The 27,409-nt window shown below is 42.9% G+C and overlaps 1 protein-coding gene across 2 annotated transcripts in view; it reads left to right on the forward strand.

The window, feature by feature from the left end:
• The window catches only part of FBXO43 (F-box protein 43), a 55,736-nt gene extending 28,549 nt beyond the window's left edge, over nt 1–27,187 (forward strand). Inside the window, exons 2-6 of one of the 2 annotated variants that reach the window (XM_073550451.1) lie at nt 4,284–5,764; nt 14,386–14,488; nt 15,667–15,852; nt 20,761–20,811; nt 26,466–27,187. In XM_073550451.1, the coding sequence (XP_073406552.1) occupies nt 4,284–5,764; nt 14,386–14,488; nt 15,667–15,852; nt 20,761–20,811; nt 26,466–26,714 (2,070 nt within the window). In that variant the 3' untranslated portion in view covers nt 26,715–27,187. The remainder of the gene's footprint in view (nt 1–4,283; nt 5,765–14,385; nt 14,489–15,666; nt 15,853–20,760; nt 20,812–26,465) is intronic. The other variant, XM_073550452.1, reaches the window with a different exon arrangement.
• The last annotated feature ends 222 nt before the right edge of the window (nt 27,188–27,409 follow it).

Genomic DNA, 27,409 nt, shown 5'->3' on the forward strand with positions numbered 1-27,409 from the left:
CCACCTTATGCCGTGTGTTCTAATCCGTTTTTAACCTCTTTCTTTGGGACACAGGGTCCTCTATAGAGCAGTTGGTCTCTGTCTAGAAGCAGGGGTTCCCATATATATTGGGTAGAAGGGACCACTAGTGGCTGTAGGGTTTATCAGGGCCCCTAGGGACAGCCATCGTTGAGCGGGGGCGCCATAACGTTCCCCCCTAGGGTGCCAACCTCCGCGGTCAGGCAGGATACAGCTCAGTTACGGACGAGGGATTCCAAGGTGTCACCTTAGTATGGGCTTTGCTTGAACACTTTTTCTTTTGATTTTTTTCTCATTTTCTGTCGTGGTTTTTAAACAATTAAGTATCATTTTAGGGGATACATATATGAGTTTATCTGACTCAGCACCTCAGAAGCATCAGAAGAGCGGAAGCTGATGCTGGACGGAGAACTAATGCTGGCGCGCATTTTGGATCTTCTGGACTTCCTGCGAGGGGAATCCCTTTGGGTATGCGAGGGGTTAACAGCTGACGCATCCGAGGGGGGCAATTGTGACCCAATGGCAGGGGCAGTACTAGGAAGCCGTTCCAAAGTGTGAGTTATTTTGGTTAGGTCAGCTACTGACAGGGATGTCACCCACTCAGGAGGGTGCGCACTCTCGTTGCAAGCAGTGGGGGGGGGCTCCGGGGAAGACATATTAGACGGCCTGCAATAAAGGCAGAGAAATTATATCTGACCAGAGGGTAACTCTTGTTATGGGAGGATGGGAGTGAGACTCCCTAGGGTTAGACATAAATGAGAATAGGAAGAGACTGTGCCAGGGGAGCGCTGCCGGAGATGAGAGCTTACCCCCCCAGTGACAGAGGTTACAGACCTGGATTATGGCCGGAAAAAGGCAGAGTCGCAGGGTAGCAGGAGCTGCAGGTGTGAAGCTACAGGCAGCGTGAAGATGGCTCTGGTTCGTGGATGTAGCCTGTGCCGCGCGCAAATTTCCCGCTCTGTGAGACGGAGGGAGAGGGCGCACAGTGAAGCCGGGTCCAGGAGAAAGGGCCGTGCAGATTGGTCGGCAGGAGTCGGGGGAGCTAAACCGAAGCTGCGCTGCGTATGATTGTGCGGCCTGCAGGGGAGTGGCCTAGCCCTGAAGTAGGCCGCAGCAGAAGCCAGGGGCTAAACTTGGGCCAGGAAAGCCGCAGGAGAGAGGGAGATGGCGTGGTAGGCCCCGCGGACTGCCAAGAGAGATCCTGGACAGGACCAGGAGGGTGCCGCCGCTATTTCCCAATTTTACCCCTTGGTCTAGAAACCTTTTAAGGGAAAACATACGATTTTTTATTTTTTTTATAGAGTCCCTGCACTGCCGCATAAATACCTGTCCTGAAGATAAAAAAAAATCTGACAGGGCTCACAATCTAAATTCCCTATCAGTATGTCTTTGGAATGTGGGAGGAAACCGGAGTACCTGGAAGAAAACCATGCAAACACGGGGAGAACATACAAACTCCTTGCAGATGTTGTCCTTGGTGGGATTCGAACCCAAGACTCCAGCGCTGCAAGGCTGCAGTGCTATCCACTGAGCCACCGTGCTGCCCAGATCCCACATCCCTCTTCGCAGAAGTGGCGCTGGAAGACTGACTTGCATGCAGACCTTGGGGCCACTGGGCGTCTCCGGTGGCTGTCGGGAAACGATTCCGTCTTCCTTGAACGACCGGCTCTGGAGGGCGGGCGGCGCATGGGGGGTAGTGGCGAGGACCAATTCGCATCTTCTCTTGCGGATTCCCCAAACACGCTTGAAGTGTTAGGAGGCATGGCGTCCTGCCCAGTAGACACGAGAGGGTACAATAGTGACGCCTTCCCATACTGTGCTCCCAGTCTCTAGTGGGGAGAGAGCGGAGTGACCAATTGCACTCCGTTGCCTAAATCACCAGCTGAATCTGAAAGAGAGATCATTAATAAAACACAACAAAACCTAAAGGTAGATATGGGGCTGAGGACAGTCCTGTGTCCACCTCCTACTGACACTAAGCTAAAACTGAATAGCTTCCTGCCCGTTGATGGGTATATACTGCTGGGGAGGAGCTAACTTTTTTTTTAGTTTATCTGAGCTACGACGCATGTGCCCAGACACTCCCACTTTCACATGTGGGACACTGATCCCTGTTCTCCTAAAATATGTGGATTTCAACAGCATTGCCCTGAACAATCAGACTATTATCACCAGTCTGGCACATCGTTTTTATCAAATATCCTCCAAATATGGAAAAAAATATCAATCAATTGATTCATGGGGCAGATTTGAAATCCACAGCATGTCACGTTATGTTGCACATTTCAACTTTCTATAAGCGGCCATAAAGTGATAGTTGGCCAGAATTAGGGTTGTAAAAAAAGAATCTGTCCCATTCATTGTTTATAAATCCATGTGCTTGAAAGTTGCATAACTTTTTAATATACACTGAGCTTTGTATGACGAAAAATATATCTAAAGCTACTTTAAAGAAAATTCATGGTAAAAATATGCCTAAGTATGTGTTCCATTGAAATTCCTGATACTAAAAACTTCTTCTCCCCCTGAAGTACCCATTCATGTTCTTTCAGTCATAAACGGTTTGTGTGATTGGTGTCCCTTATTCTGCCAATTTTTTTTCTTTTTTTAACTCAGATTTTTATTAAGAAGAACATCACAGTATTCATACAACAGTGGTACAAGCATTTTTGATTTTCCCATAAACCACCCCCCCCCCAACAATGCAAACTCACCCCACCCCGAGCCCTTCCCCCTTTAGACAGCTCGTATTATCCCTTTAACACCACCTGTACACGTATATAGAATTGCATTATACAACAATTATAGCAGTGTAGACAAACAACCCACATATACATACCCCCGAGACCGTTCATTCACCTATCCACTCATCCCAATTCCATCCAAGGCGTCCACAGTTTGTCATACATCACCACCAGTTTTCCCCTTTTCTTGTAGACCCCCTTCTCCAGCTTAAGGACATGCTTCATATAGGCAAGGTATTCTCCCCTTGAAGGTGGATCCTCCTTTATCCAATTCCTCGCTATTACCTTTCGAGCCATATATAGTAATCTAACAATTGCCACCTTCAGATTGTTTTCGACTTTTATCTCCTCCACATATCCCAGCAAACAAACCACTGGGACCACACACCTATAAGCCACTTCCACACGACTCAGGATCACTAATCAAAATGCAGCCAATCTTAGACACGTCCACAGCATACAAAATAATCCAGCATTTTCGTTCTTACACCGAGGACACTCAGACCATAATCCAGCCCTATACATAACTTCCAGAGACCTATATACTCTATGTAAAATATAAAGCTGAGAGAGCGAGTCTATACAGCTCACTGTGACAGTTTTGGTATCCACTCCAGAATCAACTCCCACATTTCATCGTCCAAGTGACCCAGCTCTCTTTCCCACTTAGCCCTCGCATTGATTGGATATCCAAGTAAATGAGTATGTATTAGGTCTCTATAGAGGAGATGACCACCCCCCCCTCGTAGTCCACAACCCCCACACACACACACACTCCAGCACTAGGTCGCCCTGAATTTTAAGGCAATCATCTCTGTTTTGAGCTGTGTACGCATGCCTCATCTGGGCATATTGATATTCCCCGGAGGCCTTAAGACCATATTCCGACTGCAGCCTGGAAAAAGATTTCAACTCCCGCTGCTAATATCTGAAAGACATACCGTATCCCCCTAGCCAGCCATTCCGGCAAACATCCCCAACGTCATAAACTTCGGAAGATTGTTATTATGCCATAAGGCTGGGGTCACACTGTGTTATGGCAGTCCGGTAAACGGACCGCGGTATAACGCAGTCCGTTAACGCTGCCATAGACCCCCCCATTATGTGGCGCATCGTGACGCATGCCGTAAAGCGGCACACGCTCGACGTGCCGTCATTCACTGACAGAGCCTCAGACACGGGCTGCAGCGTCTTGAGGATCCGTCACCGCTAGCGCTGATGAAGCATCAGCGCTAGCGGTATAGCATGTCGCGTTATGCTATAGCGTTAACGCAGCCCGTCAACGCTATGCGTTGAATGGGCTGTGTTAACGCTATGTGAACCTGGCCTTACGGAGAAACTGCCAATTTTCTTAGTCAGAACTTCTATTCAGAAGTTTGTGTGCCGCGATGCAGCTTGTACTTGAGCAATATAAGTAGAGCACATACTTTATTAGGTCACTTGAAATCTTTTTTTTTTTTTTTTTTTCTATAATTGTCATCTTTTACAACAAGTTTAATATTGGTCAAACCTATTTTACAGGCTTACAGAAGAAAGAAATCAGAAATGGCATACAAAAGATCTGTTTTGGACAGTCCTGCGTTGAATCAAGCAAGTTATGTAGCAGGATCAAAGAAACATGTTGACTACAGAAACCGCCTCATGTATTTATCTCAAGATAGTGGATACAATGAATCTCTAAAGGCATTCAGCTCGCACTCTGGAGAAAGGAGCAGTGATTCAGTAGTTAGTGGAACTCCATCACAAGACTTGGAAAACTCTGAAAACGTAGATCCTACTTTGGGATGCTCTCCAATACGTAAAATCTTTCTGGAGCCTGGAGCACACTCAAAGTACAGTAGTCAGGCTACTGAAATATATGAAACGCCAAGAGCTGCTAAAAAAGACTTCTCATTGAGACGCAGACTCCTTCTTTCTAAGGCGACAAGTGGTGGAAATTTGGATTTTGAAGCTTCAGAGAGTTTGGCTGAAATGTTGGAAAAAGAGACAAAATTTCAAAGAGTTCCTAGTTTCGAGGCCGGCCTTTCTAATAACCTCTCTCCAAGAGATGTGGCCTACAAACCAATAGCAACAAGCACATTAAAAACGGAAAGTGATTCTAGCATGTCGTGTAAAAAATGGAGACTGTCTTTTGCCCAGCAGAGGAGTTCTACCATAGATGAATGTAAAGGTGACGCTCTTCCTTTTCCAGAGGTTGAAAACCTTTCTCCAGTTCATCACTCCATAGAATCCCCTAACGACAGCATTCTGAGCAGTGATGAAGGAAACATTACAGAATTGCATGTCACACCTTCACGCATCTTAATTTCAGATGCGAAAGAAGCATTTCAGACTCCCATTAGTGACCTTGCTGCAAGTTTTCAATTTAACTTATGTACCCCAACTTGCACGCCGGTAGCGGATCTTGAAAATTCGATAACTGAGGACAGCGCTTTTCATTCGCTTAGCTTGGACAAATCACAGGACTCTATAAGCGATCATGAAGGCTCTTTTCAGGAGCTTATTCAGAAGCAAAAAGAAGGCCCTAAATCCACTCATAAAATTCGGCTGCGGAAACTAGATCGATGTAGGAGATTATCAACCCTGCGTGAACGAGGCTCTATGTCAGATGTCGAGGAAGAAATTAAGGAGACTCACATATTGAGTTCATTGTACAAATCAAAAGTGTCAAGGAACTCTGTGACGGAGGAAAGTGAATTCAGTTTTGACGACAGCGCAAACAGTTCTCTCCTAAAGGTTGATGATTTAACGGGCACGCCTGCCTTGCGGGTAGTTCGTGATATGCTAGTAAGAAGCACTCGGAAAAGAGCTCAACAGGCCACCGTACAGGAACTTTTGGGCAGTCTAGTTTATTCAGATGGATCAGAAGATGAACTGACAAGACTCATTGGCCGGAAAATGGGTTTGGAAACAATAGATATTTTATCAGAGTTGAAATACAGAAATTTGAAGCATATAATAGCATTTATATTTAAAGTTTTGAACGTGGAAAGTGTTTGCAGGTAAATGAGGAGGGAAGTGGGGTTTATTTTCAAAACCTTGCATGCAATTGGTACTAAAGTAATTTTATCTAAATTTGGAACAAAATGGACCCCCATTTAGTGCAAAATTCATTGTAGCTCTAGTCACTGTGGAGGGTTGAGTGGAGAAGTCCTTTGCAAGGACTGAAGACCTGATTCATCATGAACACTTGATGACACCACATTCGTTTTTTTGCACACTTTACCAATATACAAGAGTATTTTCTTAAATTGGATACTATGTATGCTTATGTGAGTGAGGCCTCACAGGAGCAAGAAGAGGCGCTCAGACTAAGGACTGTTTCACACTTCAGTTTTTTTGTGTCAGTTAAAATCCGCAAAAATGGCGGAAAGCGGATCCGTTGGTAACTGATGTGAACGGATGCCACCGGACCATTTTTTTGACGGGTCCGATGAATGAAGAATTTTAAAGGAACCGCAGCCCAGAGAGAGAATTTTTTCCGTCCGCCAGAAAGGATTTCAGGGTTAAATTTCCGGCTGACTTCCTTCCCCCAGGCATGCGCACTGTAAAATGCGGATCCTGCAGTAATAAAAAAACTTTGCATGGTCCGTCCAGGCATGTCGGCGGACGCAAAAAAATTGGCGGATCCGCGAAAAAACGGATCCAACGGATGGCCATCCGTCAAGATCCGCCAGTAATGCAACTCAATGGGGGAAAAAACGGATCCGCCAAAAAAATGGCGGATCTGTTTTTTAAAACGGCGGATTTTGACTGATGGTCAAAAACGGAAGTGTGAAACAGGCCTTAGCCTGCTGGTAGGGAAGATTTGTCTTGCAGACTAATATTCACCAACTCCACATTAGTATTGAGAGCTGAGCTCCGCAGACTAGCAGTTCAGCTAACCCTCTCCCTCCTGCTGCGATCTCGCCCTCAAAGCATCCACAATGCATTGATACATGGCTTTCACCAGTCAACTCGGACGAACTAGGACCCAAGCTGCTGAGGGAAGAGCAAGTGGAAACCTAAGGATCTGTGCGCACATCACTATTTGTTGCATTTTTTTTTCTGCTCAGTTTTGTCACAAAACCTGAAGGATTTCTTAGTTACCAGTAAAGTAAATGAGATTAATGAAGTCTCATACACATGCTTAGCTTTTCTGAGCAGATTTGCAGCAGTTTTAAATCTGCAGCATTGTAACCAAAGACAAGAAACATACCAAAAGCAGGGATCACCATAAAATATTAACAAATTTTATTAGAACACACACAACCATTTAAAATACACAGGTGGTTACAAAAAATGTAACAAATACATCCAGGTAACCACAATTCATGACGAGCATATATGACAGGTATCATATTTAGAATGTCTAATACTATATCAAAATAAGTTTGTGTCTTCATGTAGATAAGAACACTTTGGTTTAGTGTGGTAGAGAAAGATTCAGTCCTGTCCAAAAAGAAATAGAACATAAATATAAAGTACAATGACTCTAAATAGTCATGTTAATAATTTGGACAAGAAAACTCCCATAGTTAATAAGGAATGTATATAAATAGAAGGGAGATATAAATAGACACCATATACAACAAGCGGGGGGGAAGGGGTGAACAGGGGGCCACATATACTAAGATATGTATTCATTAGCACCCCATAGTACAGGCCAAAAAGAATGGCACATATAATAAGAATAAAAAATATCTTATCAGACCTGACCACCCCACACAAATTGTAATAAATACATTACCACTATGCTGAAAAGACCTAAATGGGCATGCTCATGAACAGACACCTTATAGTTAATGAAGCAAGGCAGAAAAGCGGCTCCTGTTAGCCCAAAGATCTAAATCTGCAGCATGACGATTGTTTCAGTGAATTTGCTGAAGATTTCACGAATATTAATAAATGGGGAAAATGCTTCAAAAGCATGTGTATTTTATGCTGCTTTTTTTTTTCTGCCAATACATCAGTATTTGCAGCAAATATTTCTGCTGCAAATATACGCACATAACCTTAAACAGCCCTGTATAGCACAGGGGTTAGCTTTCCATACTCTTGGTTAATGGGCTATTCCATACCCCGGAAGAGGAGAAAGGTAAGGAAATGAGCAGGAACCAGGATAATGACAGGGAGAAGAATGACTCCTAAGTCAGGAGCACTTCCTTGGACCTCTTCACCCACCACCTTTTGTATTTTACTTTTTTGCTCCCCTTCTTCCCATGGCCATAACTTTTTTACTTAAAAAGAAAAAAAAAAAAAAATCCGTCAACAAGGCAATTGGAGGGCTTGTTTTTTGCAGTATGTGTTGTACGTTTGAATGACACTATTAATTTTACCATATAGTATACTGGCACTGTAAAAAAAAATCAAGTGCGGTGAAACTGCAAAATAATTGCAATTCTACAATTGTTTTGGGGTTTTATTTACCATGTTCACCAAATTCTAAAACTAACCTGCAACTATGATTCTCCAAGTCGTTACGAGTTTGCAGATATCAAACATGTATATGTTTTTTTTACCTCTTAAATAAAAAAGGAACCTAAAGTTTGTTAAAAAAAAAAAAAAAGCGCCTTTTTTGAGATCTGTGGCTGGGTGAGGGCTTATTTTGACATTTTTATGCATACCATTGTGGGGTAGATATCATGTTTTGATTGCCTGTTGCATTCTATTGCAAAATTTTCAGGGACCACAAAACCGTAATGCTGACTTTTTTATTTTTTTATTTTTTCCTTATGCCGTTTACCAGATTATTTTTATATTTTGATAGCTCTGACGTTTCTGAAATCGGCGATACCAAATGTGCATTTTTGATATTTTTTTTTTAAACTAGCTGAAGAGCCCGGCGCTGCCCGGGCATAGTAACTAACTGTGGTTAGTTATAGCAAATTATAATTATCCTCAATCCCATAGTCCCGTGCCCATATACCCATCATACATATCCACGATCCCATAGGCCCGTGCCCCTATACCCATCATACATATCCTCCATCCCATAGTAGTGCCCATATACCCATCACATATCCTCTATCCCATAGTCCCATGCCCATATACCCATCACACATCCTCCGTCCCATGCCCATATACCCATCATACATATTCACCATCCCAGAGATGGGTGCCCATATACCCATCACACATCCTTCATCTCATAGTCCCATGCCCATATACCCATCATACATATCCTCCATCCCATAGTCTCGTGCCCATGTACCCATCATACATATCCGCCATCCCATAGTCCTGTGCCCATGTACCCATCATACATATCCTCCATCCCATAGTCTCGTGCCCATGTACCCATCATACATATCCGCCATCCCATAGTCCTGTGCCCATGTACCCATCATACATATCCTCCATCCCATAGTCCCGTGCCCATATACCTGTCATACATATTGTCCATCCCATAGTCCAGTGCCCATATACCCATCACACATCCTCCATCTCATAGTCCCGTGCCCATATACATATCCACCATCCCATAGTCCTGTGCCCATATACCTGTCATACATATCCTCCATCCCATAGTCCAGTGCCCATATACCCATCACACATCCTCCATCCCATAGTCAACCATTATGACATCATAATGAGCGGCGGCAGGGCTTGCAACCTATGATGACATCAGCGTCGCCATGGCAACCATTGTGACATCATGAGGGGCGGGGCTTGACACACACACACTTTTTCCCCCAGTATGTAGATAGGGGCAAAATTGTTTGGTGAATTGGAACGAGCGGGGTTAAAATTTCGTCTCACAACATAGCTTAGGACGCTTTCGGGGTCCAGACGTGTGACTGTGCCAAATTTTGTGGCTGTAGCTGCAACGGTGCGGATGCCTATCCCAGACATACACACATACATACACACACTTGAGCTTTATATATTAGATGGTGCAAAAGGGGGGTAATTTGAACTTATAGATTTTACCCCCTTCCCGACATTGGGCATAATGGTACGCCCACGTCGTACACCCTCCCTTTGATGTGGACTCTGGCGGTGAGTCCACATCATTCCTGGCATGTCTGCGGTTTTGAGCAGTTGATGTGTCGAACAGCCGCGGGTGGAATCGCGATCCACCCATGGCTATTAACCCGTTAAATGCTGCTGTCAAACTCTAACAAAGGCATTTAAAGGGAACCTGTCACCCCCCTCCAGGCGTTTTTAAGTAAAAGAGCCACCTTGTGCAGCACTAATGCTGCATTCTGTCAAGGTGGCTTTTATTTAGCGTCCCATCCACCGCCAAAATAATCGTTTTTAAAATAGGTCAGACATATCTGATATTTGTCAGGGGGGCAGGGCTTTCCCCCCTGGACACACAGCTTCACATACGTCAGTCATGTCCAGCTTTTGAATTTGGCGCCGCCTCCCCAGCGTTCATTTCTTTTTATCGCACCTGCGCTGTAATATTCTATCAGTGGTGCAGCGGGACCTGTGATGACATCAGCACCATGTGACCAGTAGGGGCGGAGCTCAGCAGGCAGTGGTGCCAGTAGGGCCTGTGATGTCAGCACCATGTGACCAGTAGGGGCGGAGCTAAGCAGGGCAGTGGTGCAGTAGGCACGAGAAAAATAAATGAACGCTGAGGAGGCGGCGCCAAATTCAAAAGCTGGACATGACTGACGTATGTGAGGCGTCTGTGTCCAGGGGCGAAAGCCCTGCCCCCCGTAACAAATATCAGGTATGTCTGACCAATTTTAAAAACTATTATTTCGGCGGTGGAAGGGACGCTAAATAAAAGAGCCACCTTGATAAAATGCAGCATTAGTGCTGCACAAGGTGGCTCTTTTACTTAAAAACGCCTGCGGGGGGTGACATGTTCTCTTTTAATGTGCGATTCCGGCCATCGTGCCGGAAATCTGCCCACCAGTGACCCCCGTAATATGATCGCGGGTCACCGATGGGTTGGCATGACAACCAGAGACCTCTATGGTTGTCACTGCCGACTTGCTGTGAGTGCCGCCCAGTGGCTGGCGCTCACAGTAAGGGAGTAGTTCTGCTACATAGAGGTGATCTCATCATCACCTGTATAGCAGAGACTATTGGGTTATGGCAGATTCTAGTCCCTCTTGACTATTAAAGCATGTCAAAAGTAAAAAAAAAAAAAAGTTTTTAAAATATAAAAGTTCAAATCACCCTCCTTTCGCCCCATTCAAAATAAAACAATAAAAAAAAATCAAATATACACATTTGGCATCGCCACGTTCAGAATCGCCCGATCTATCAATTTAAAAAAGAAAAAAAAATTAATTTGATCACTAATTGGCGTAGCGAGAAAGTCAAAACGCCAGAATTCCGTTTTGTTTTTTTTGTTGCTGTGACTTTTGCATTAAAATGCAATAACGGGAGATCAAAAGATTGTATCTTCACCAAAATAGTATCATTAAAAACGTCAGCTTGGGGCGCCAAAAATAAGCCCTCACCCAACCCTATGATTCTATGAACCCGAGTTCACGAAAAATGGTGACGCTCCGGGTATCGGACTATGGCCCAATTTTTTTTCCTTTAACAAAGTTTGGAATTTTTTTTCCATCGCTTAGATAAAAAGAACCTAGACAGGTTTGGTGTCTATGAACTTGTAATGAGCTGGAGAATTATATCGGCAGGTCAGTTTTACCATTTGGTGAACCTAGTAAAAAAGCAAAACAAACAAATGTGGGATTGCACTTTTTTGCCATTTCACCGCACTTGGATTTATTTTCTTGTTTTTGAGTACACTATATGATAAAACCAATGGTATCGTTCAAAAGTACAACTTGTCCCGCAAAAAACAAACCCACACATGGCCATATCGATGGAAAAATAAGTTATGGCTCTGGGGAAAAAGGAGAGCGAAAACGCAAAACCGAAAATACCTCTGGTCATGAAGGGGTTAATATATATAAAAAAATTTATTTATTTTTTTACACTTTTTCTCTTTCTTCAGGAGACTTGAAGCTGCAATCTCCTGATCGCTTATGCTACCCATAGCAGAGCTTCAGCCTTATGTGTAGCAGAAATTATCATCTACTATGAACACTGGCTACGGGGCGAAGCTCATAGCATATCAGCAATGGCAAAAAAGGCGTCTCCTGGGGGTCCCCCAGTTGTCATCCCATCGGCGCTCTGCAATTTTGTGACACTTTTGGTATGTGCATGTTAAATACAGCTGTCAGAGATTGACAGTGACATCTAATGTGCTACCTGCCGCAGGTGGATCGCTATTTCCACCTGTGGCTGGACAGATCAGCTGTCATGTCCATGAAAAGATGCGGGCTCAGCACCAGAGCCCACATCAAAGGGAGGGAGGTGATGTATGACGTATAGGTACATCCTAGGAAATCTTGCACATGCACATTCCATCTCCCGACGTTCCTCTTGAGTGTCCTGCGCTCCTATGGGCATAGGCTTCACGTTCTTTCTGCGCAGGTGCCGTTCAGTCACTGGTACTTCCGCTCCAAACTTTCCCTGGTGCGCTGAAACCTTGCACTACACAAGTACCAGTGACTCATCTGCACAGAAGGAACATAAAGCCTATGGCCATAGGAGGAAGGAACTCTGGGAGGTGGAATGTGCAGGTGTGAGATTTCCTGACAAACACCCAACCTCACAGGGACCGAGTGACTGTGTAGGAGGTGACATATAGGATAATGAAGTGTGGATGCAGAGTTATGTTCTGAGCAACTATTACTAGATTAGATTGCTCAAATGTGGGAGCAGATTCTCGTTAACCCCTACATTGCTCCATATTTCATTATTGGAGGGTTTTGGGTCTGTCCTCCTATGTAGCAAACACGATGACTGCGCTACCAGACTACAGGAAAAAAATGTTTTCTGAGTAGTGCTGTCACTTGTTGTCATGTCATGGTGTTAGCCATTACTTTCAATGCCAGTCCTAGCCGAAGACATTCTGAGTAGTGTATAGATGTTTTCAGCTGAATTTTTAATGTTGGGATTGCAATTTCTGCCTGCTCTTGGAAGTTCGTTTATCCTAAGGGTATGTGTCCATGGTCCGGATAAGCAGCGCTTTGGACGCAGCGGAAACCCGTCTCATCCCAAAGCGCTGCTCTCTTTTGTACGTGCGGTGATTCTGCACGTGTTCATTGAACACGTGGAATCACAGCATCCTATTCATAGACTGGGTTATTTATCTTGCGGAGACTGAGCGTCCCCGCAAGATAGACATGCTGCTGTCTATAAAAATGCGCCACATGTCCGGTTACGCAGGGCCGCCGGATGAGGCCGTGCTCGCATACTAGAGATGGTATCAATAGCAGGGGCACCACAGATCAAAAAGGATCCAACCTTGGCCTGTACGAACAGGGTAACAAGTGATCAAGAAAAGAAAAAGGAACAGGCCATATAATGGGGATCATCAAAACCAGGAAAATGGTGTACAAATATATAAATTTTATTAGACACAGAAAACATGCACAAACACTTAACAACATAAAGTAATGTCCCATGTGTGACTTTTTAAACTGTCAATAGGCTCATAATAGAGCCAACCACCTAAGACAGAACTCCAGAATGTATACAATATAAATCAAGACCTAATGGCCATATAAACAGCATACCATATATGTTTAACCCATGCACAGCGGTTGTTGATGCGTGCAATGCCTGTTCAGATAAAGAGGCTGAATAGTGATTAAAATGTGCCCTCCTGGACCAAAGCATGCCTAACCAGTATTGTAAGCTGCATGTGGCCAAATAAAGCAAAATGCATGAAAATGAATATGATCACAATGACAGAAGCAGCTTACCCATAAAAGGTGCATAAGAGTTGAAAGAGGTACAAGTCCATGTGACAAGAACCTAATAGTACAGGTAAGGGCACACAAGGGTTAAATGGCAAGGGTTGAGGACACCACCCATGTAAAATTACACGGAGTGGTGTTATCTGTTAGGAAAACCCATGTGGAGTAAAGTCCGGCAGAGCAAAAGCGTGACGCCACCCGCAGTGGCTTCATCAGGGGACTTGTACCTCTTTCAACTCTTATGCACCTTTTATGGGTAAGCTGCTTCTGTCATTGTGATCATATTCATTTTCATGCATTTTTCTTTATTTGGCCACATGCAGCTTACAATACTGGTTAGGCATTCTTTGGTCCAGGAGGGCACATTTTAATCACTATTCAGCCTCTTTATCTGAACATGCATTGCATGCATCAACAACCGCTGTGCATGGGTTAAACATATATGGTATGCTGTTTATATGGCCATTAGGTCTTGATTTATAGTATATACATTCTGGAGTTCTGTCTTAGGTGGTTGGCTCTATTATGAGCCTATTGACAGTTAAAGTAATGTCACATGTGACTATTTTTAATGTTAAATGTTTGTGCATGTTTTCTGTGTCTAATAAAATGTATATGTATGCTATTTTCCTGGTTTTGGTGATCCCCATTATATGGCCTGTTCCTTTTTCTCTTCTTGATCGCATAGTGGAGATGGGATTTCTTAAAATCCCATCCACTATGCTGTAACATCTGGACGCTGCGGCCGTAGCAGCGTCCAATCCGCAGCAAATCCTGAAGGAATCCTGACTGTGGAAACATACCCTAATACACAACTTAATGTGTTATATTTTTTTTAATGTATATTAAATGTAGTATACGCATTATTATTTTTTTTTTTTTTTCTTTTCACTCCTTATTAGCATTTGGAAAGTTAGTAAGGAATGGCGTGAAATAATAATTCAAGATAAAGATGCTTATCAAAGAAGAATATCATTCATGAAGAAGGTCAAAGTCGAAACCGAGGTAATGAGTACTTTACCCACCTAATCATCAGAAAACTGGCATAAAACTTTTTAATATGTCGTAAAATTTAGCAACTTTTAGTTGTTTCACACTAGTTTTGTCTGACTCCGCCAAAATGGGTGGAGCTTGTAGAGGGGACGGGAAATGGTGACACTTGTTTGCATAAGTCACGACAAGTTGTGGTGTGCCTCATGCAACACATTTTACATCCATAAAATGAATCCAGATCCTCTGACTCCACCATGCCCCCTCATCAAAACAAGACTCACAAAAGCTTTGCTGCTGTGGTGCTTCACTAACCAGTTCCTGCTCATTCTAGATGGTGCTTTCACCTCCTATTTGGCAAGAATCCAAAACATATAGTCAAATATTGTGTATGGGACTTTCCATGTCTGTGTCTCTCTGCTCCCTTACCCCGTTCTCATTGTGGAACTACGTATCAAAGAAGCACTCCCAATAGTTTTTTATTAGCTAACATGTAAATGTGTGTGGTGTAAGTATGTTAATATACTCGCCGATCGCAGTCTTTCCCTCTCTCATTCAGTCTCCTCATGAATTCTATTCCGACTCACTATCTCACACTGAGGTGGAAGTGGCTTTTACCATGCACGCTAAGTCTATGGATTGGTCAGAACGACTTGCATTGTAAGCAACTTCCCGCTTACACATAGACCCCCCCAATATTATCCATCGAGTCGTAATAGATGTCAGCTGAGAAGAAAACTGAATGCCACTGAGAAACGGTGATTGGTAAGTTTATTACCACATTTACATAGATGTAGCTACAGCATATATAATAATTTTAGACCTCTTGAATTTCAACACGTCTAAACTTTTGTTCTCAGGGGGGTGGACTGCCGTTGGTGGGGCAGATTATTATTACTATTTGTTTGCCGGGGGGGGGGGGGAAGTGTATGGTGAGGGAGAAGTAAGCCAACAACTAAGATATGTGGTCACCACTCAGCTCAGTTTATTGTTCATTTATGTTAAAGATGCCCACATAAGTAAAGCCATCTTCATAATTATCTGAACTCATTTGGTAAAGATAATCTCTTCACTGCTGCAGATGGTTTTTAGTGGGTTATGTTACTATATTCACTAAATATGGTGGGAAAAGTGCTATAAATACAATCAACATGGTCCAAACCATTCATCTCCTTTTAATTGTTCTTTCCTAGCAAGGATGCATTTTCTCCTCTGAAGATTCTGGAACCAGACTAAATCTCCTTAACAGATCCGCTCTGAAATCAGTTCAAGCACAAGCTGGATCTGTATTTCACACCCCAATTTCTTGTGGGATTTTCACACCAAAAGACACTGCTCCCATTACTCAGTCTGCAAGCAAACAACAAGAATATGTAAAGGTCAGTGGATTTGCTGGTTGGTACTCATGGTGTATGTGCTGTGCATGTACTATAGTTATACACTCCACAACATTGAAATTGGAACACTAAGAAGGAAAAATGGAATTATGGAAATCACAGGATGGATAGATATGTTAATGATATGCAAATTGTGTGAAAAAAAAAAATTAAAACCTTTTCAAAACTTATTGATTCATTTAGTATAAAGTATGAACGACAAATGCAGAAATCCCTGCCCTTACCCACTTTGACTGTCATCACTGAGGTTACTAATGGTTGTCTGAGAAATGTTCTGCCATGCTGAATGGACTTGAGCAAATCATCAAGATCTGCTGCTGGCAGCTCCATTTGTAATTGGTAAGCAATAACGTCCCAGTTAATAAAGTCCGGAGACACATGGTAGCATGTTTAGACCTTGCAGGCTTCTCGCAGTAACAAGAAACATGTGACCTATCGTGTTGAAAAACGGTTCTAGTAACCAGAAACATGTGACCTATCGTTGTGTTGAAAAACGGTTCTTGTAACAGTATGGAGAAATCCATAAACTCTTGGATAGCAGCCAAGACATGTAAGTGCGTGTATTTCTCCAAGTGGCGCTCATACTTGATACTGAGTAAATCGAGATGTTTTGAAAATTGTGATTCCGTTATTTGCATATCAATAACATCTATCCATCCAACAATTTGAGCAGAGTGTATGTACTTATAGACTTATAACAGTCTCTCTGATTACACTAAGTTATGAGGAATACTGATCTCTGTACTGTGTCAGACAAATGGAGAAGGGCAAATGTCCCTATCTTCAAAAAAGGTAAGAAGAAGGCACCAGGAAATTACAGGCCAGTGAGCCTTGCTTCTATTACAGGAAAGATCTTTGAACAAACTATTAAACAGCATGTATGTACAATTACACTGGGGAACGCAATTTTTTAGGAGTTAGGTCAGACAATGGATGCTGAATCCAGAAATGATCTGTTTTTCTCTATCACGTCAAGTTTTTGAACTATAGGATTTTTGTCTTCTCAAAAATATGTAAACTACTGTACCTAAAGTTTTTTTTGTTTTTTTTTTAAATAGTACAAATATGAACAAAAAATGAAATATATAAGAAATAGGCATGACAAATGTTTTTTAACACTATCATGTTTTTTACAAAGGAGATATATATATATATACACTAGTATTTAAGGTAAAAATGTACATTTATAGCTTTTTCTGGAGTGTTTAACTTGAGGACAATCACGTTTGATGCTCCAGCAATAGTCAGCCATCATATGTACATCCCATCTACCCTGGTAACGGTCTTCCATAACCTTCAAATCTTGGTGAAATCGTTCACCTTGCTCATCGCTAACAGCACCAAGATTTTCCGGAAAGTTGGCAAGATGGCAATGCAGAAAATGCAGTTTAATACTCATGTTGCAACCAAGCGCTTTGTAGCTCTCCAATAGTTTCTGAACACTTTCTTTGTAATTACTTGCACGTGTATTTCCAAGAAAGTTCTTGACGACGTCTTTGAATGATAACCAAGCATTCTTCTCAAGATCTGACACAGTCCCGGTGAAATGTTCATCTTTGATGAGCTGTCGAATTTGTGGACCATCAAACACACCAGCCTTGATTTTTTCAATGGACAGTCCAGGAAGTGCCAACATGATGTACTTAAAACAGTCGGCGTCAGTTGGCAATGCTTTTACAAATTGCTTCATGAGACCTAGTTTTATGTGCAGAGGTGGGAATAGTATATTCTTCCTGTCAAAAAGTGGCTGATGTAGAATGTTAGGATCTCCAGGTTTAAGACCAGATCTTGGAGGCCAATTCGACTCAACCCAATGCTTTTCTCGAGCTCTGCTATCCCACATACAGAGAAAGCAGGGATACTTTGTGTACCCACGTTGCTGACCAAGAAAGAAGCAAACCATTTTAAGGTCAACACAGATGATCCAATTGTGTGTGTCATATTTCAATAACTCAATAACTCTCTTTACATCTCCATGTTCTTCACGAAGAGAGACAGAATGCCCAATAGGGACTGCACCAAATAAATTGCCATTGTGTAGAAGGACACACTTAAGACTCCGCTTTGAGCTATCAATAAACAGTCGCCATTCATTTGGATTGTACATTGAAAGCCCTAATTCTTGTAGTAAACCAGGAATATTATGGCAAAACACAAAACCGCTGTCACACCGAAAGTACTGCAAAAATGTACTTTCTCTAGTACGAAAGTATGATACCTTCGCACCTTGTTCAAGTAACTGTTTCTCATTCAGCCTTGATGCTAGTAATTTTGAAGCTTTTTTTGATAAGCCCAATTCACGTGCTAAATCATTTAACTCGTGCTGATCAAATCCCTTACGAACTGAATCCTTGTGAATTTCAAATTCTGCATCATTGCTGTCACTGTGTTTGTTAACATCACTCAGAACTTCTAGAGATGGTAGCTGTTCGAAAACTGGCACTGGAATTTCAGCTGAATGAGGCATTGGTCTGATAGCTGACGGTAGATTTGGATATTCTATTTTACTTTTATTTTTCCTGTTAAATCCTGATGTTTTCACTAAACAGAAGTAACAGTCTGTGGAATGACTTTTTTGCTCTCTCCACACCATGGGGATACCAAATGCCAACTTTTTCACGTGTTCCTTTGGTCCACATCCGTAAACTCTCGACACACTGCTTGCACACTATGTGAGGGGCCCATGGCTTATCTTGATCACCGAGTTTTACTTTAAAATATGCAAAATTTGCTTGTTTGACAAATGCACTGATGTTTGCCCTTTGAACTGGAATGGTGAAAACACCACAAATATAGCAGGAGGAGTCAGGGTTGTTTAGGCATTTACGACGAGAGGAAGAAGGAGCAGACATGATCTGAAACAAAGGAAATATGTACATACAGTAAGTAAATAAAACACGGAGATGGAAAGTTACAAGCTTTGAAAACTAACAAAGAAAAAAATCATAAAAGATATATAAATTACAACTAAGAGCCCAATGTAAAGAGAAAAGCTATCACAAATCCTATTTATTCCTACTATGATACATTTTTTGTGTAAAGATATTGATAATTATGACGTATTGGGAGCTGTACACACCTCTCACCACACTGTCTCAGTTGTGACTACTCTTACAAGTTGCCACGTAGCTCTATATGAGTCGAATTGTACTCAGATAACAAGTCTTAGGCCGGGATCACACTTGCGATTTAAACGACCGAGTCTCGCATGGTAATACATGGCGCTGCCGACGGGACTCAGGAGCGGGGCGTGCGGCCGCATAGCAATACATGGAGCTGCACGCCCCGCTCCTGAGTCCCGTCGGCAGCGCCATGTATTACCATGCGAGACTCTGTCGTTTAAATCGCAAGTGTGATCCCGGCCTTATTACAGAAATCAGTGCAATTGTGCTTCTATGGCAGGTAAGTTGAGGAGGAAAAACTTGACGTGATAGAAAAAAACTGACTACATTTTTGGAATCAGCATGCCAATTTTAGTATAAATCAGCTCAAAAACCTAACTCAACAGAAATTTTTTTTCAAATTGTTCCCCAGTGAATTATTATTTGCCAAATGCCAGAATAATGAGCGAGAATGTATGTATGCTTCTGGTTTCAACTGTAAGTACTTGGAAGAGTGTTTAAAGTGGGGTACTACAAGCCTCTGTCTTGGACCCAAGTGGTGTTCAACTTTTTTTTATAAATGATCTCGAAAAGGGAACTGAAGGTAAACTGATTAAATTACTCCTAGCTTTGCATCGTTTGCAAACACTAGAGAAAACAAGGGATTCAGAAGGATCTAGATAAGCTTGAACAATGGGCAGTGACTAATAAAATGGTATTTAACCAGGAGTAATGCAAGTTTCAACATCTGAGCAAGAAAAACTAAAATTACATCTACAGAATGTGAGGAATAGAGCTAAGCAACAGCACATGGGCATACTAATAGATCAGACTGGACATGAGTCAACAGTGTGATGCAGCAGCAACAAAAGGCAAACACTATTCTGAGATGTATAAAGAGAAGTATAGAATGTAGAGTAATTATCCCCCTCTACTCCTCATTGGTCAGGCCTCATCTAGAGTACTTCGTCCAGTTCTGGGCACCACATTTTAAAAAAGACATTGAAAAACTAGAGCAAGTTCAGAGAAGAGCTACCAGGATGGTGAGCGGATTGCAAAGTATGTTCTCCGAGGAACGGTTATAGGAACTGGGAGTGTTTATGTTGCAAAAAAAAGGCTACGAGGAGACTTAATAGCTGTCTAAAAATATCTGAAGGGATGTCACAGTGTAGAGGTATCCTCCTTATTCTAATTTGCATATGGAAACGAAAGAAGCAATGGAATGAAATTTAAAGGGGAAAGATACAGATTAGATATTAGAAAAAAACTTTGACAGGGAGGGTGATCAATAAGTGGAATAGGCTGCCACAAGAGGTGGACATAATCATCTTTGAGCTTCCTTGTGACCCTAATCTAAGATTCTATGAATGGTTGCTTTTTGTTCAGTGTGATTTACTTGTGGATCGCCTGCCAGGGCAGTGGGGATACTCGCTACAGGGCTGTTTCTTAAAGGGGAAGTGTCACGGCAGCGGTGACCTGGTCCATGGCCCTGGGCATCCAACTAAAGGGATATTTACAAGGGAATAAAGTTTATAATAAAGTGTTCGTTACGCCACCTGTGGTATTCGGTCAGGGGACCGACGCTGCTATGCAGATCCTCTGGGATGATGACAGGGCAGCAGACATGGTTTAGCTCTCCACAGGTAGAGCATTATCCCAGGGCAGCTTGAATTTAGATGTTAAAGGTGAGGCTGGTGAATGTGGTGAAGGGCAGAGGATGCAGGAATGATTCAGAGGACACAGCGGGGTGTAGTTTCCAAAGCTTTACTCACAGTTCTTGTGTACACAGGTGCCCGCTTGGTGGCGCGTCCTCCAGGTGAAGAGTCCAGCAAACTCCCAGGTAGATCAAGATACACCTTTCCAGGACTCCTCTCAGTATGTTCCTCTCCTGGCCGTCTCAGTGCGCTGGTCTCTACTCTCCCGCCCTTGTCAGGCAACGTCCTCTCTGCGTCCCCTTGCTCCTGTATGGCTGCCTTTTCAGCGAAATAACTGTGGCTGAAGCACCTAGAGATGCCCCCTGCCTCCAGCTTGCTAGCTGAGTCTGGTGATTCTCCACTAGTCTCAGGGGCCGGTACCCCACTGCAACCTGGTCTCTCCACTTCTGGAACGGGCCCCACGGATGGAATGCTCACTATCCGTGCTCCTAGGACCCTTTTTCTCTTCTGGGAGCTTCTTTCTGTCTCTTTCAGCTTTCTCTTTACAGCTCCTCCTGACAGGGAGCTGCCTCACAGCCCCTCTGCTTACTTTCACTTTCTCCTGCCCTCCCTCTCTGTGCACTGTTCTTTCCTGCTCTGTTAGCTCCTCCTCTCTCTTCCTACCTTCTCCACCCACTCGCCCAACACCCTTTACTACCCAGTCTGGAATGAGACCATCCTCCTCTAGGGTACTCCCAGGGTGCCCTGCTGCAATAGTCTCTGTTGGGTGCAGGTGTTAGAGTCCTGGATGGTGCTCCCTCCTTAACTGAGAGTGGGGTACCACACCTTTGGATGAGATGCAGTACCTCTGTGGCGACTGAACCCTCAGGGGCGCCACACTTGCTACTTTACCTGGAAAAATTTCTGTAACTTCTAAAAGAGACTTGCCTATTGTACTAAAATTTGAACTGTACATACCTTGGTTCATGTTTTAAACAGGTGTTGAAAATATCTACCTTTCACATCCAAGCACTCCTGTATGCATCTGTCCATATTGTTAAATGTATTCTGCAGGATGTCTGGGGTCATACTCTGAATTTCTCGCTGTATGTTTTCTGTGTGCCTGTAATGTTTGTGGAATGCTACTGGGCACCCAACCCTTCAAATGGCCCCAAAGAAAAAAATCCAGCAGTACAGATCATGCGATTTTGATGGCCATAGTCCCTTAGAGATTACTCTGTCATCAAAGAAGGCTTCAATACACTGGATGATGGATTTCGACCTGCAAACTTCTTTAGAAACTCACTTTGGCACCTCTTTAAGGACTCTGTTTTATAATAACTTTTCATAATGAAAACCCGCTCCTCCACACTAATTCGGCAGGAGTGAAATGCAAGCACCACACATAGTCTTCCTGCACGCCTTTCTGCGTGTCGGTAGTTTATCTCCTAGTGGAGACGACCGGCAGGGCGACAAGTCAGCGATGCCACTCTGTGCGAGGTTGTTTCTTGTCGCTTTGGTTCATTGCACTCTCGCTTCTCATGAACCAAAGAAGAGCCCAAATTTCAGTATGGTCAACAGTCTTAGAGGTTACAGCATTTTTTCCAGGTAAAGAAGCAAGTGAATCGCCCTATAAAACTTGCAAGTTATTGGTTGAAGGACAATGTGCTCATCGATGAAAGCTCCTCTTCACCCACCACAGACTTTCTGTTGATTTTACATCCATTTCGATGCACAGTGAGAAGCTGTCAAATAAAACCCTATCTCTGACGTTACACTCCTGTCAAACCATGTCATCTTAGTTTTTTTGAGGAAGCAAAGTCAATGCCTGATTCTTTTCTGCCAAATCCACACTAGATGATCTGGAAATTCTGCTGAAATTGATGAAACCTATGTGTGCTCAACTTAAATCTAATGAAGGTCTTCTCTGTGTGATTAGCTGTGTGATTAAAAATAAACAACCTTATCTTCAAACAAGCTCATGAGTGTCTAAAGCGGGAGTCACACACAGCAATCTCGCTAGCGATATCGCTGCTGAGTCACAACTTTTGTGACGTAACAGCGATCTCACCAGCGAGATCGCTGTGTGTGACAGCGATCAGCGAGCAGCCCCCCTGCCGGTATCGCTGTAAGAAACCTCGACATATTTTTCGTCGCTGGTCTCCCGCTGGCCAGCACGCATCGCTGCGTGTGACAGGCGGGAGACCAGCGATCAGCTGTAAAAAATAGAATTAAAATAAAAAATATTATTCTCACCTTCCGACGTCCCGCGCAGCATTCCTCTCTCCACGCTCCGGTCCCAGTGATCCTTTGCACGAATGACCGCGAGACTTCATGCTCACGCGAGACCGTGACTCTCGCGGTCATTCTCGCAAAGGATCACTGGGACCGGAGCGTGGAGAGAGGAATGCTGCGCGGGACGTTGGAAGGTGAGAATAACAATATTTTTTATTTTAATTCTATTTTTTACAGGGATGGCAAGCGATGCCGGGCGCTCGGCATCGCTGTGCTGATCGCTGGTGAAGCGCTGTCTGTGTGACAGCTCACCAGCGATCACATAGCGACTTACCAGCGATCCTGACACCTTGATATCGGTGTCGGTATCTCTGGTAAGTCGCTATGTGTGACTCCAGCTTAAGGCCGGGGTCACACTACCGTAAAATACGGACGAGTGCAAGAAAACATCGCATAACACTCGGTCCAGTGTTAATATATGGGGCAACTCACATCACCATTTATTTTCTCGGGCGTATTCACTGTGCATGTAAAATTACAGCATGCTGTGATTGTCACAGAGACTCGCCAATGCAAGCCTATGGGTGCGAGAAAAAAACTGCACAGCATTCGGACCATGCGAGTGCTGTCCAATTTTTACTCATCGGTGTCCTTTGAAAAGCCGGCATTTCATGTGCCGCGTACAGTAAAATCACACTGACAGGTTAGAATAGATCTATATATCTATGTATTCTATATGTACAGTATATATGTCAGTGACACACACATATATGTATTTACATTTCATAGATAGATGGACAGAAGAAAATCCGATAATTCATCTGCCGTGTTCTGTAAAATCACTGCAAGAGCTGACAGAAGAAATGGATTACATACAGTAAATACAAATAGAATATGTAGATATATAGATGTAGAGATGCTTTTAGTCCATTAGTCCCATGACTGGTTCAGCTCTGCTACATCTAGATGGCAGGCTGCATGGTGCGACCATGCAACCTGTCATCCAGCAGAGAAACTGAGCACCGTGTGCTCAGTGGCTCTCTGTGACTTGCTGTTCCCTGTCTGACGGCAGCGCAAGCGTGAGAAAGTTCTCCTGCTTGTGGTGCCATCTGACAGGTCCTGCGATTTCGCGGCCAATGAATGCACTTCACCTAAGTGACGTCGGCGTGAGCGCCGTGGGAAATTTTAGATACATTTTCCCACGGCGCTCGCGCTGACGTCATGATGTAGCAGAGCTTAACCCGTCGTTGGACTAATGGATTAAAAGCATCTCTGCGGAAAGGTGAGGAATTTTGTTTGTTTTTACCTCTTTTCCAGATGACGAGAGAATGGGCGAGGTCGTAAGTATGGTTTAATTAAGAATATTAAAGGCGTCTGTTTCTTTCTTTCAATTAAAGGACTTTTTCTGGGTGTCTGTGTTTTCTTACAATGTGACTATGGGGTTAATAATGGGGGCATCTTATGGACGCCTCTCCATTACTAACATCGGGGCTTGATGTCACTAGACAATACAATGGTAACCTCAATCCCCCCCCCCCCCAACTATTACCCCACTTGCCACCGCTACAGGGCAAGTGGGAAAAGCAATGCTAAGCGCAAGAATTGGCGCATCTTTGAGACTTCCTAGATCCCCTATTTTAAAAGCCAGTAAGGGTATGTGCACACGTTGCGGATTTTGCTAAATCCGCAGGTAAAATGGCCTGCGGATTTCCCCTACATTTTTACAACTGCGGATTTCTATAATGGAGCAGGTGTAAAAACGCTGCTGATTCCGCACAAAGAATTAACATGCTGCGGATGCGAATCTGTGCGGAAAAATCCGCAGCATGTGCACAGCGTTTTTTGTCTTGCATAGATTAGAATGGTACTGTGCACTGCAGCAGAATCTGCTGCGGATCCGCAGGGACAAATCCTCTGCGGCTCCGCAGCAGACTCCGCAACATGTGCACATACCCTGAAAGCTAAGTATACAGTTGTGAGCTGATATTAATAGCCTGGGAAGCTCCATGGGTATTACCCCCTTCCTAGGCTATAAACATCTGCTGCCAGCCATCTGCTTTCCTTCTGCTGGTTACGAAAATTGTGCGAGAGCCCATGCCATTTTTGTCCAAAAAATAATCTTATTACTGTACATGTACAGTAATTTGCACACACAGTGTTAATTGTATTTGTTACTGACGTCTGTATATCTACCTATTCTATTTGCATTTACTTTATGTAATCCATCTCTTCTATCCTGTTGGCTCCTGTAGTGATTTTACAGAACACGGCAGATGAATTACCGGCTTTTCTTCTATCTATTTATGCAATATAAATACAGGTGGGCTATTTATATGGATACACCTAAATAAAATGGGAATGGTTGGCGATAAAGTGGATTGGTGGTCGTGGGCCAGTTGAATGGCGCCAAGATCTCTCAATCTGACCCCCTTAGGTTTTTATCTTTGGGGTCATCTGAAGGCAACTGTCTATGCTGTGAAGATAACGAGATGTGCAGCATCTGAAACAGCGGATACTGGAAGCTTGTGCTAGCATTTCTTCTGCGGTGTTGCGATCAGTGTGTCAAGAGTCGGAGAAGAGGGTGCACTGACAATCCAACACAATGGGCAGCACTTTGAACCCATTTTATAAGTGGTCATAAACTTGTAAATAACTAATGAAAGAATAAAGTTACGTTAAATCCAAACACACCATTTTTTGTTTTTTTTTTTGTGTGTGTGAAATTCTCAATAAGTTGTCACATGACCCTCTTCCCATTGGAAAAAAATGTTGGATCCAAAATGGCCGACTTCAAAACGGCCGCCATGGTCACCACCCATCTTGAAAAGTTTCCCCCTCCCATATACTAATGTGCCACAAGCAGGAAGTTGATATCACCAACCATTCCCATTTTATTTAGGTGTATCCATATAAATGGCCCACCCTCTATGTATGTATGTAAAAGCTCATGCTAATAACACATTGCAATCGCACTGCATTCGGATTTCAATCAGATGCTGTGTGTGACAAATCGGATTGTACTCGCATTACACTCCTGCGACTCTCGACAGGGAGACTCGGACCGATTTTTGATACGTTTACTGTGACTGCAGCCTTACTTGTATTCTCCACAGTGATTTCTGTCAAAGTCTGTCTCGATTTAGGGAACTTGGAATATTAGTTGCTCATCTTCTAGAATGCACTCTGATGTTTAATATAGAATAGATCCTTCTATATCCGAGGCCCACAACCTGCAGCTCACGGATTTTACTCCCCCTTTTCCAAGAGCAATTTTATTTATCCATCATCTTAGCCATGTGATGGCTTTGGATTTTTTTTTTTTTTTTTGGCAGGAAGATTTGTAGTCTTTGAATGAGTGTGATAGTTTCCCCAATGACCTTTTAAATGGTGCTGTCGGTGATTTATATCTAAGTTAAAGAATATGCCATTTATTTATACGTCTGATAGCCACTACACAATTCAGTCTGCTCAGAAACTCTTTAGTGCATGTAAACAAGGAAGTACACCTGGGAGATGGACTTAGAACTTGCTCACGCATTTCGTGTGGATTCTGTTCCTATGGATGACTACCTGAAATTTAGAATTTGCATGACTACTTTTTTGATTTTTGTTTTTTTTTCTGCAGATTGCCAAAACCTTATTCACAGATGAAGCTTTGAAACCATGTCCACAGTGCCAGTACCCTGCAAAGTATCAGCCTCTCAAGAAGCGAGGAAAATGCAGCAAAAAAGACTGTGGGTTTGACTTTTGCATCCTTTGCTTATGCGCTTTTCATGGCTCTAAGGAATGTAGTGGAGGATCAGGGAAGCGAGTCCATAAAAAAGATGTACTCCCTGGAAGTGCCCAGAGCAAGCGCAATTTGAAGAGGCTCTAAACAATTTTATTTTTTTTGTACAACCAGTTTTTCCATGTGTGGGTGGTTTTATGCCCTTTTAAATCTTGTCTAGCAATGTTTTCTTATTCTGCACATCCACATGGCTATTGTAAGAATTAAAGAAAGTTCATGTGGTTGGGAAGATTGCTGTATAACGGGGCAAAAAGAAAGTTCATGTGGTTGGGAAGATTGCTGTATAATGGGGCAAAAAGAAAGTTCATGTGGTTGGGAAGATTGCTGTATAACGGGGCAAAATGTATCACAACACCGGAAATGTGTTGCAACTGTAGGTAGCACTTACTGCCGCTGTTTTATATGTCGATTCCTTAAGTGTTACATGACAGTCTAAGGTGAATGTTTTATATTGTGTATAAATTTTCTTTATCTACAGATGTTTTTCTAACTTATTTTTTAATTTATTCGTTACAATTTTTTGTTTTGCTATAATTTTTAAATAAAATCTTAAAAACCTCCCTGTTTTATCGTTACCTGTACATTACTAATCTGTACAATATTATACTGTCTTTTGTTGCTGCATTATTTCACACATTAAATTCATGTTTATAGGTACCATACGGACCTATTCTGTGTCCTGTGAATATTTTTTCTTTTTTTTTTTTTTTTTTTTTTTTTGTGGGACCAGAAGACCTTGAGAAATTCCTGTGAGTGATGTGTACCAAAATGGGGCAAGGAAC

The sequence above is a fragment of the Dendrobates tinctorius genome, unplaced genomic scaffold (assembly GCF_039654945.1).
Source record: "Dendrobates tinctorius isolate UK_male_01 unplaced genomic scaffold, ASM3965494v1 ptg000165l, whole genome shotgun sequence".
Lineage (NCBI taxonomy): Eukaryota > Metazoa > Chordata > Amphibia > Anura > Dendrobatidae > Dendrobates > Dendrobates tinctorius.